This window comes from Delphinus delphis, chromosome 4, assembly GCF_949987515.2.
Source record: "Delphinus delphis chromosome 4, mDelDel1.2, whole genome shotgun sequence".
Lineage (NCBI taxonomy): Eukaryota > Metazoa > Chordata > Mammalia > Artiodactyla > Delphinidae > Delphinus > Delphinus delphis.
The window spans coordinates 31917543-31930105 of NC_082686.1; the positions used below are offsets into that span (position 1 = coordinate 31917543).

The window sequence follows — 12563 nt, forward strand, 5'->3', positions numbered from 1 at the left end:
TTGAAAAAAATAGTGCTCGTTGTAAAAGATAATCCAAAAATCAAATTCTGGCCAGTGGCTGTGGCAGAAGCAGCCAGCTCTCCACTAAAGACGTGAATTGTACTCTCATAGCATAGAGTTGTTGGGAGGTAGCTCCCTAGCCAGTTACTTGATTTTGCAGTGTTGCCATTCATCTGTTTGGAATCACAAGACTAAGCTCTGTGCAGCAGTGATGTGCACCATTTCCAGACATGTGCCATTTAAACCCTCCTCCACACTATGTGTTTCTTTTCTTCCTTTCTTCTGGCCCAGGGTCAACCTTGGAAGCCCCGTGTTAAAGAAGGGACGCCTCATCAGCCTGTGACCCTCCATAGCTACAACCACTGGACTTCAGGTAGACTTTATTATATTACACTCCAGAAGTTCTGCAAGTGTTATCTGTTACAGCGGGTAGCAGTCTTAACACTGGAACATCAATAGCTGTTTCCAAATTGAATGCAAAGTTCATTACGTACAGCAACAAAGTTTATTCACAGTGGAATGCTTCTTAATTTTGTTCTGAAATAATTTCTAAGATGTCATCAATATTATCAACATGCAACAGTACTATATACTTATTTGTGATATATAAAGATTCATGTATCTGATTCATCTTCATAATTTAGCAACTGGCATGAAATATTACTAATGCTTAACTTGTGATGTGAAAGGAACAAAGTTGACTATATACTTCTTAGTATCTTAATTTAAATATCACCTCTTAATATCTGACCCTTTTCTCTCCCCTTTCCATTTATAATTTTGGTGCTGTTTTTTTGTTGTTTGTTTTAAATTTTACTGGTAACCAATAAATTTGAATTTTATGTTCATGCCACATTGTCTATCATGAAGTGTGGTAACTAAGGCTTCTGTCAGGTTTTTGTGTTTCTTTTTTATTCATCTAACCACTTTTGAAGCACACATTGCATTTTTAACTTTCTAAGTAATTAGCATATGTCATATTCCAATGCTCTTTTACATCTCAATTTATCTTTTTTGTTATCAAAAGCAATACAATTTTAAAGACACATAAATGGTGAATATAAATTACATATTGCTGTAAACTTCCAATACCTAGTTTAAGTTGTTTCTTTTTAAACCCAAACCGCTGTAAGTTCCATGCAGGTGCAGACTGCATCTTTCCTGTTCCCTGAGGCATCCTTGTTGCTCAATTAATAGTATTTATTGAAAAGATGAAAAAAATTCAATAGGACAGGATTAGGATGACACAATACTGACAGCCTTTTGCTTAAAATATCATTTAAAAATGTGTGCTTGGATAAGTTTAAATTCAGTTGTGATATTATAGATAGGTAAAATAAAGCTAACACTGTCATTTTCATAATTCTATTGCCACATTCCATAGCCTATTCAACTTGCAATGGTTGGCTCCACTATATACCAAAAAGAAAAGCAGGACAGTGGGTACACTGATATGTCTTTCAAACCAGATCTGTACTGGCACTCACCTAACTGGATGAACTGTGGCTCACTCTTCACCCCGGCTCCCGCCCCAGTGCTGGCTGCCACCTCTACGCTATACCGGATCCCAGGAACCAGTGAGGGAATAACCACAGAAAAGGTGGAACCATCTACTGTCTTGTTTATATGGTATCGAGTTTCATTGCCCAGACACCAAACCTATAAGAAGAACACAACAAATTATGTAAGTTAATGCAAAGATCAGCACTGTGGTTTTAGACTTAGACAGAGTTCAGACCTATCATGAACCTAATGTAGGAAGTTTCAAAAGTCATTTTTCCCCTGGATCTAGTTCTGAGAAGACTCTTCTAGTCAAACCTAGTAGTACCTTAGTAGTACCTTAAAGGCCTCCTTGAACTTTCTTATATACTTTTAAAGGATTATACCAGGTGATTCTATAAAAGTTTCTACAAAGGATTATATCAGATGATTCTACAAATGATTCTACCAAGACCCTGGTTCTTAACCTTATCATCAGGACTTTTTTGTTTTTTTTAACACCTAGAAATTATATGCCAGGAAAAAATAAAAGGAACTTGCAAAAAGCTGTATACATCTAGATAAAGAACAATAACTTACCTATTATCATTCAGTATTTGCATTCCTACTATGGACTTGCATAATACTAGCTGACCAGATATCACAAAACAAAAATGAGTAGGAAACTCTGTGTCTAATACTTTACTTCAACAGTTCTCTAGATAAAATTCCCTGGTGCTGTCACAGTCCCATCACCTTTCATGTCAAAATCGAGAAACAGTTGATTTAAAAAGAGAGAGCTTCTGAATAATCTAAAGTATCTTGGCATAAACATGGTTTTTAAAAATAAAACTGAACATAAAGAATAAGGATCATTCTAGGATTTATTCCACCTATGGTAGGTTTAAAATGAAAGAAAAATTTGAAAGAAAAATAGCACTGAAAAGAAAAATGAAAGAAACATAGCACTCTGATCTTGTATTTACAGTAATTTAAATTAGCCTTTAATAACATACATAAGATCATAAAGAATAACAATACATATTTGATTTAAAAGAAAAATATTCTCCTAATAAGAAAATTATTGTATGTCTCATTAACTTTTTTTTTTTTCCGGTACGTGGGCCTCTCACTGTTGTGGCCTCTCCTGTTGCGGAGCACAGGCTCCGGATGCGCAGGCTCAGCGGCCATGGCTCACGGGCCCAGCCGTCGGCATGTGGGATCTTCCCGGACTGGGGCACGAACCCGTGTCCCCTGCATCGGCAGGTGGACCCTCAACCACTGCGCCACCAGGGAAGCCCGTCTCATTAACTTTGATATTTGTGGTAGGAAATTATTTTCAGGAAATTAAGATTTCTGAACTATGCTATAATCCTTAATTTAAATTTCACTAACGGATTATTTAATTATTAGAGTGATCTTTTGCAATGTTATAGAGCTTGAATATGATGCATGACAGTATTTGGACTCAGGTTCTATAAGAAAATGATCCATGGAGTAGTAAAACATGCTCTATATTCTTTACGATGTCCTTAAGCAAGGTGTAGGATTAGGTTCAAGTAGCCTATTGTCTAAACTGTAACAGGAAATGGGATTTCAAATAAATCTAAGAGTGTCGGTGTCCTCTATCACACGGGCAAGAGCCTTTAATTTTTTTCTTTGAAAGTTAATATTATTTTAATATAATTTCAATGCATAATACCAACAAATGGTCAGACTCTATACCAGGGTCTGACCATTTGGAAATAAAGAGTCCTTTGTGATTTTTTCTCCCTCAATTACATTACACAGCTGAACCAAAGCCACAAACTGATTTTGTACCAGTCAATCAGGTTGTGAAAGGCATTTTATTATTTTAAATTGACCATGAAGTTAAGTGAAATCCACCCTTTCACATTTCTTTAGGAGAGAAATGAGTTTTGACTCTTAGGGGAAAATGCCTACATTACACAATTTCGCTTAAGAGCTGAGACATCGCCGCATTTTATATGCTTGAAAATCTCTATGACGGTTTATTTTTCTGGACTGAACCATAGCACCCCATCACTTCCCAGTCTTGAAATAACCTTGAAACTCACGAGAAGGCACTTGAAAGTGTAGAGACTCTTACCTTTTAATGACTCAATTACAGTAGAAGATCTATTTGAAATACCCTAAAATATCCACAGCACATTTATGGCAGTATTTTAAATACTTTAAAAATATGTTGCCCTTTTAAAGTACATGCAACTGTCATACAGAGGTTTTAGTTTATTTTTAAAAATCATTTTAAAATAAACTGTTACACCTAAAATTGAGCTCAGTATATTTGGTCATTGTACAAATTAATTTGGTACTCAAAAGTACACTTATGATCTTTATTTGGGTTTTATCCAAAAGTGCACAACAGAATCACCTGGAAAGATCTACCAAAGTATATATGCAAGGGCCTTATTAGACTTGCTGAATCAGAATCTCTGAAAATGGTGGCCAGGCACCTATATATGGAAAATGATTCCATAAGTGATTCTGATGTTAGCATATAACTACCTGTAGAAGGTAAATGTGTTCACCTTCTTAGCATCAGTTTCATATCAATAAACATATATAAATTTTTACATATATGAGATAATTTACAAAGTATCATAATTTAGCTAGTAACTAGAAAAATACTGAGGTATAATGGACATACATACTGAAATATATATACATATATTTCAGTGTCTATAGAAATACATGTTTTACAGTTAAAAGTCTTCTACTATGTAGTGTGTTTACATAAGTGTTGAAAAAATACACATAAAATTTACTCTCTATTGAGATTTCCCTAATTCAATCTATCGTTTATTCATTTATCATAGCTCATTAAAACTGTGCTTTAATGTATATTCATTAACAGGATAAATCTCATGTTCTTAATTTTTATTGTACCTTGGCATGCTTGAAAATATTTGCTGGAGATGAATCTATATAAGCCTCTCTAAATTCAATGATTAGAGCTGATAACTTCACAGGTAAAAATAATTATTCAGAATCACTGGATTACATTACTTGACAATACATCATATGTTTAAAAAATTCATTTAAATATATACAGAAGTTTAAAATTGAATTTCCTCTGAGACGTAAAATTTTGTTTAGAGATGAAAACAAGGTTTATAAAAGAATTTTCAGGCACAATAAAATAATTTTTCCAACTTAGCTCCAATGTTACAAAATTCCAAACATGTTAAAAGAAAGAAATCAAACCATATCTGATACAATTCCATGGGGCAAACTAGTTCTGCAAAATGTATTTAAGCTGTTTTTTAAGGGGAAAAAAAAAAGAGATTCTTTTATTAGCCTTTACGTTTGTTGTTTTTGTGAAATTATATGTACCTATACGTACTGTGACCAGGTAAATTCTCTCTTTTATATTCTTTTTTTCAAATGGCTTAAGAAAAAATTATTCCACAATTATTGAATAAACAGGAAAGCATTTTAAAAATAATTTTACATGTTGCTGTGTGGACCAGCAGATGGCGCCAAATATCCATGAACAATTTAACCAAGGTTGCTTTTTTTTTTCTGCAGGGGAGATTGGTGTCCATCAGTAAATTGCTATATATGTATTTACCTTATACTCTTGGACCATTCCATTCTGAGTATCTTCAGGAGGTGGCTGCCAACTGACAAGAATTGCAGTTCCATTTCCATCATGCTTTGATACAGTTACACTTTGGGGTGGGGCACTGGGTGCTATGAAATTGTTTTAAAAAGTAGACATATTATGAGCACACTAGAGAACACTGAAAGCAGGCATTTAACATTTAAACAAAAACATATAAAATTTATATCCATATATGTATATGTTTTAAAGATGTATCTCATTCAATTTGAATAGTCTCAAACTATTTGTTTTTCCTCGATATCGCTAACCTATTGTTATTGTGAGTTTTCCATAACCAAAGTTATATAGATTATCTCCACAAAACATCCCAGGAGAATTCCTCTTTCTCCTACCCTGTAACCCTAGTCCCATGTTCTCCCTAAAAATGTTCAAAAGCATAAAGATAAATACTAACCATCCATGTTATTAACTGTATCCTATAATTTATTGTAATCAAAGTAATAAAGACATTTTAGGAAAAATTCTGGTTATTTTTAAAGAGTACACTTGTGACATGTAACCTTTAACCTTTACGTAAATACTAATTTTTAATCTCTAGTTATAGAGTGTCCAAACATACTGGTTTGTCTAGAGCTGAGGGGTTTCCAGGGACATGAGGCATAAAATGCTAAGCCCAGAAGGTCCCGGGCAAACCAAAACATTACTCACCTTATTTACGGATCATCACTCAAAATAACATTTGATAAATGAATGAAAAATAATTAATGGAAAGACAAGCAAATTGAGGATAATTCCATCTTTAAATGTGAATCTTAGTTCTGAATAATTAAATATATCCAATATGTCATTAAGTAACACAATGTACACATTCGCACGTTTTTAGATAGGCCACTACTAAAGCAAGTCGAGTATAATAGAATTTTGGTTTTAGTAGTTCTAATTAAATAAATCCTATTAACAAAATACAATGCTCACTATCAAAACAGTTAATAATTAATGTCACTAATATTATGACTTAATATCATTAATACTTTTCCATTAAGTTAATAAAAGCCTAACAAAAAAGTATGGCAATGCACAGTAACCGCACATTTCGTTATACTTGCCTTCTTCTAGGGTTTTGGCAAATTTAATTTCACTATCTGCTCCTTGAAATTCATTAAAAAAAGGACGAGCCTTAATTTCATAGTTGACTCCTTTTTTGAGATCAGGGATAACCACGCTATTTTTGGTTGGAGTCCTCACTTCAAAAACTAACCACTCCGATTCACCATGGCTGGCTCCAAACGGGCGATAAAGAATTTTGTATCCTTGAATATACTGAGACTGTTGGTCCACCTGTTAAAATGACAAATAAAAATGCAACCATTCATGTCCTTTTATTGACTTTTTAGAAAATTATGAAAATTAAATGTGACACAATGCCAAAAAATTCTATCTGACTTCATTCCACAGTTTTCTAGTTTACACAAAGTAGAATACTAAAAACAAATCACTATCTTTTGTAATACGTCCGCTTTTGCAGCCTTTATGTACAATATTAGATACTAATTTCTATGCTTCATGCAGAAATGTGAGGCATCATGGCACTTCCACAACAGATATCTAGAGGTAAGTCAGAGTGTCAAGGGGATGAGGAAATAAAATGTATTTTCCACTTCCTAATTTTAAAAGACTACTTAATATTATTCAGAAATACTTTTCAGTTTAAAAAATTCATATGCTAATGATCCTATCATTATAGTACTATGAATATATAATTTGTTTCGTCTGAGACTGGTAAAGTTCATTACTGCAGCATAATATAAAATACACACAAGATGAAATTTTTCTCTGTTTAAAGCCATTTCACAGCTACCATAATAAACAATGCTTACATTATAAAGTTATCATTGGTAGAGAGGTAAGCAACAGATATATATAATTTAACTATCTGTTGCATCTCTCTCTATATACATATATTTTTTTAGGTAATGATCTTCCAAAGTCATCTGCTTATTAAAACTGAGATCAAATATTACGGCAGCAACAACGACTCACTGTCCAGTGCACTTCGACCGAAGAGGAAGAAAGGACGGTGGGGTTGTGGAGATGCAGTACGACATCTCCCAGTTCTCGCTGGACCTGCTTGTGATCCACCCCCTGACTTGTTGGGGGAACATCTGCAACAATCCAAGGAGACTGTGTCAGATCCTAGACAATGCAACTGACTTGAATGAAAGCATGGGGGAAACAATCCTTTCATTCAGAGAAAAATCTCAGAAAAGAAGAAGCATTCCAACTGTGAAGGATAATTCCAACCTGTGATACAGAATAAAATAGGAACAACTTAACCTTTTTACTAGAGTCAGGAGGATAGGACATATAGAGAGAGACAACAAGCAGAGGGCATGGAGACAGCAATAAAGAGCAGGAGGCAAAGATAACAATGGCAAACAGCGGCATTTGAGGGCTCCTCCTATCATGTAATGATCACTTTCTTGCCAAAGATGAGGAGCCTATGCAATCTCCTCTGAGTTTGTTCCACAACCTTCTGTACTGATCCTAACTATGCCAGAAAGAAAAGAGCCAGGATGTGCAGCACAGCAGATGAGTAATGGAGAGAATGGACACACATAAGTGAAAAGCAAGCACAAAAAGACATCCTCACCGTATAAGATGAACCTGGATAGCTTCCCAAATAAGATATATGATAAGTTAATGGTTATGATGGAGGATACAGGAACCTCCAACACAATAGGATAGCATAGGATAAGATAGAATAAAACAGAATAGAACAGAACAAAACAAATCTGATGAGAAAAGAGTACTTAACATCTATTTAATTGATGGTTTGGTTTAGTTTAGTTATTGTATCACTGTCAGAAAGGTTCAATAAAGAGTTCTAAGTCTCAAGAACACCAACATTTTTGGAAAGGAGACCAAGAACATAGTAAGAATTAAATTGCTACTAGTGTTCATTTATGTTGCGCTTTTTTCCCAACAAGAGAGTGTTTTGTTAAACTTACTAATAAGTCTGTACTTGATAAAAATTGCCTGTTTCTAAAGAGATTTTCTAAGTACAGATGCTTTGCTTTGTTTACAGTAGTAAAAGGGAACACAGGATGAACAAGAGAAGAAAATTAAGATTTTTCTAATATCCATAATTCTCCTTCTCAAAGTACTGTATCTTGGCACATATATTCTGGATTACTTTCCATCGCACAAGCAACAGAAACAAGAATTTTAGTTTTATGAATGATTAAATACTTTTAAAGAACTGAGGTCGGATAGAAAACAAAAACATGAATATGAAAAATGTGGTTGGGGACTTCCCTGGTGGTCCAATGGTTAAGACTCCGTGCTGCCAGTGTTCAAGGAAGGGAACTTGGCTACAGAAAGACTGAGCACCTGCTCCAAGGCCACAGCATCCATGAGCAGGCAGTAAAAGCCAGGCCTTTGGACACAAATCATGCATGCTCTTTTCACTACCCCAGACCACCTTATTCATGGGATCTAAGTTTCTTGGTTAAGAATGCAAGTCAACTGGAAGTTCATACCTCTTTGCAAACTTCCAGTTGCAAAATAAATGACTCACAGGTATGAAATGCACAGGGTGGGATATGTAGTCAATAACTATGTAATGTCTTTGTATGTTGACATATGGTAACTAGACATGCTGGTGATCACTTTGAAATGTATAGAAATATCGAATGACTATGTTACGTAACAGGAAATAACACAGTGTTGTAGGTCAATTATACTTCAAAAACAAACAAGCAAACAAACAAACTCATAGAAAGAGAGAACAGATCTGAAAAAAAAAAAAAAAAAAAAAAAGACTCTGAGCTTCCACTGCAGGGGGTAAGGGTTCGATCCCTGGATGGGAACTAAGATTCCCACGTGCCTCATGGCGTGGCCAAACAAAAAAAAAAAATGAGGTCAGCTATATGGAAAAAGAATCTAAAAGAGAGTGGACATATGCATATGTGCATATAATATTCATTTTGCTGTACACCTGAAACTAACACAACAGTGTAAGTCAGCTATACTCCAATAAAAATTTTAAAAAATGAGGTTGGTAAGTATGTTTGATGAAGTCCATGGAAGGCAAGCAAATGAAAGACAAGACAGAACAAGAGTGCTGTTCAGGGGCTTCCCTGGTGGTGCAGTGGTTGAAAGTCCCCCTGCCGATGCAGAGGACGTGGGTTCGTGCCCCGGTCCGGGAAGATCCCACATGCGGCAGAGCGGCTGGGCCCATGAGCCATGGTCGCTGAGCCTGCGTGTCTGGAGCCTGTGCTCCGCAACGGGAGAGGCCCGCGTACCGCAAAAAGAAGAGTGCTATTCAAAACCCTTAGATGTAATAACCTTCATTTATAAATGTATAAATAAGCAAAATGAGAAAATCTGAGATAGTTTTGGCTTCTCATAGTTTATCAGGCCTTTGGAATAGCTTTGGCTCATATCGGTCTTCAGGCTACCTATTTTCACAGACTAGAGTCAGAAAGCACTTGATTGTAACTTTTCCATCTCAGGCAGATTTACTTCTCTACTGGTCTCCATTGCTCCTACAACTTTAGCTACCATCTATCTCTAGGGTAAGAGTCGAGCTCTTGGAATAAGACAGAAATAAGACAGAAATAAGTTTCCCCAACTTAGCAACTCGACAGCTATGTAATATTGGGAAGATTTCTTAACCTCACTATTTTCAGTTACCTCATCTGTCAAATGGCAATATCAATGGAAGCTACTTCTGAGGAGGGGATTTTTGTGAGAACTGCATTTTTTAAGGCATATAAAGTCCTCTTCTTGAAGGTAGGGATTGGGTCAATTTTTATGAACCCAGAATACCTAGCACAGTTCCATACATATAGAATGTGTTAATAAACATTAGTTGAGTTAAAGTGAATTACTGTATGGAAAACACACACATATCAAACATATTATATTAGCTTCTAAACATGTTCTCTCACATGTAAACTTCCATCCTCAGGGAATCGTCTACCTTTTAGGAAGTGTCTTAGTAATCATTTTAAAAGGTAACTACTATAATTTGCATGGCAATCTCTAATTTCTCTGGTTGAGGTAACATGCCAGCTAATCCCTTCATGAAATCTAGGAAAAATCCCTAGAGTAACCATTTTGGCAATAGAATATTATTTTAGAAAATTCCTCATCAGAAAGAAAAATGGGAAGTAATGTCTAATAATGTAATATTGAGACATGTATTAATTGGTCCCTTTATTGTTCTTGCTTTCCTTCTCCTCCTGAAAGAAATGTATTATAATGTGAAAGGTCTTCCCAACATTCAGAATTAAACTTGGAGGAAATCTCAGATATGATTCTACTCCCATTATTTCCCCAGTATTGGAGCTCCCTATACATAATCTCTGAGGGGGGGCATTATCCAGGCCCCCCTTCATTATTTACAATAACTGGTCTCTTATTATCTATTGTATACACATATTCTGTACATTCTATGTCTGTGTGCATATTCTTTAAAAGATAGGGCTCAAGAATGCTGTGTGGACAGAACATGGATAAAGAACAGTACTAACAGTGGCAACAACTACCCTCATCTCAGCAATGTCTACCCCCCAGCCCACTCCCACTTGCTAGGTGCTCATGTCATCTTCCTTGCATTATCAAATCTTGTATTTGGGAAAGCACATTTTGATTACACTGGGACAGGGCTCCAACTCCAACTGCGACCTAGGTCTACCTGACTCCTGAACAGGAAACCATGCCCTGGATCTGTGCAACTTAAAGACCCAGCTCATTCATAGAAATGCCCACTTGGGGAAGACTATTTTTGCAGCCATGCTGCAGGAGTAATTAAAGAAATTATGCCTGCTCCCTTGTGAATCAACTTCCAACAAGTCTTTCCTGAATTCCCTCTACCCCTGGCTCTTCTCCTAACTGCTTACACGTCCTGTACCCTTCAACTGGATTTTCCCAGGTTCTTCCCCAGGCTCCTGCTATGGCCTGACTCAGCTCGGCTTCGGTGTGTCTCAAAAGCAGTCTAAGTACTAGACAATGAAATCTGCCTCAATGTTAACTTCCACTCATTGGCTTGTTTTGGTGCCTGGAGTTAGAATAAACATATCTTACTCTTAAAATATTAAGGAAGAAAAAGTCAAGCCCAGTCTAACGTTGTTATTTTGGGGGTTAAATGTGCCAAGTCTTTGGATTTCTTTTCCAATGATGTGGTTTTCAGCCTTTAGTGCAGCCTCACCAACCATCCTCACTGTCTTCCTCTTAAAAGTCTACCTGAAAATGCAGTGCTCAAAATAGGACACATTACTCCCTTCGTGATCTGACCAGTTCAGATTTTGATCTGCGTATAATTCTGCTAAGACTATATTTGTTTCCTCGACAACTACTCACTCCGTTGGCTCAGACAGGTGTGCTAATTGACTTCCAACACTGAAGTCATCCTGACGCACCTGACACACACTCACATGTACTCTCTTTTTAAGCCGAGTATCCTCAGCCTATTCTTCTACAGCTAATTTTTTAAACCTAAGTTCAAGTACCAGACTTATACATTTGCTTCATTAATTTTAATCTTGTTAGTGCTGGTCCATCATTCCAGACTGTCGAGATACATTTAATTCTGGTTTTCTCACTCAGCACACTAGCTGTGTTTCTCAAATTTTATGAACTTCCTCTGTTTTTATTCCAGACAGTGAAAGAAATACAAGTCCAATGACAGTCTTATGGCATATAATATAAAAGAAATATGAGCCCTGTATATTCATAAATTGGCTAATTTAATCCTTGTCCAATCTTGTGGAGTAGGGATTTTTAGCCCCATTATATAGATGAGGGAACCGATGCTCAGGGAACAAACATACTAACTTGCTAGTAGGTTGAAGAGCTGAGATGAAAAATTCTTTGATTTCACAATTGTATGACTGTTTCACTATGTTTCCAGTTTTCCAGTTGACATGGGTTTGTTTCCTTTAAGTTGTTCTACTAGCTATCATGTATAAAGGTAAGTTGATTAAATTTTTTAAAAAACTTAAATTAACTCACTGATAAGATGTTGACTACCTCCTCGCTTAAGAGTTGAGGACATATTTTACAAAATCATTCATATGAGTATATGACAGAACTGCAGTTAATGAAAAACTTTTCCTAAGGTCTACTGGGTAGAGGCCACTGTACTGGGGACAAAAGTTTAAGTTCACTTTACAGCTGTCATAGTTTCTGCATTCTTTACAAATGCGTATCTAATATTGAAAACCTCAAACTGCCTTAAGGCAGGCTCCAAGAATATTAAAGCTACTGGTGAAGTGACTCATAATAGCAAATATATGCATTTGGGTGTGTTGATTTCACACAGCAAGAAACAGACATGGGCATGTTTTACAACTCAGTTTGCTCTCTCAGTGAATTCTGAAACAAAAAGTCCTTCCCAAAAGATTGCTTATATACTCACTGGAGAAGACAAAACATGCAACATGGCTGGCAGACCCTCTCCCAAACCAGGAAAAAGTAATTTAAATCTTTC

The 12563-nt window shown here is 35.9% G+C and overlaps 1 protein-coding gene across 1 annotated transcript in view; it reads right to left on the reverse strand.

Annotated features, from left to right (window-relative positions):
• The window catches only part of ROBO1 (roundabout guidance receptor 1), a 146913-nt gene that overhangs the window by 58438 nt on the left and 75912 nt on the right, over positions 1-12563 (reverse strand). Inside the window, exons 11-14 of the mRNA XM_060010477.1 lie at positions 7109-7230; positions 6175-6406; positions 5075-5196; positions 1488-1659 (exon numbers count right to left, since the gene is read on the reverse strand). Coding sequence (XP_059866460.1) covers positions 1488-1659; positions 5075-5196; positions 6175-6406; positions 7109-7230 — 648 coding nt within the window. The remainder of the gene's footprint in view (positions 1-1487; positions 1660-5074; positions 5197-6174; positions 6407-7108; positions 7231-12563) is intronic.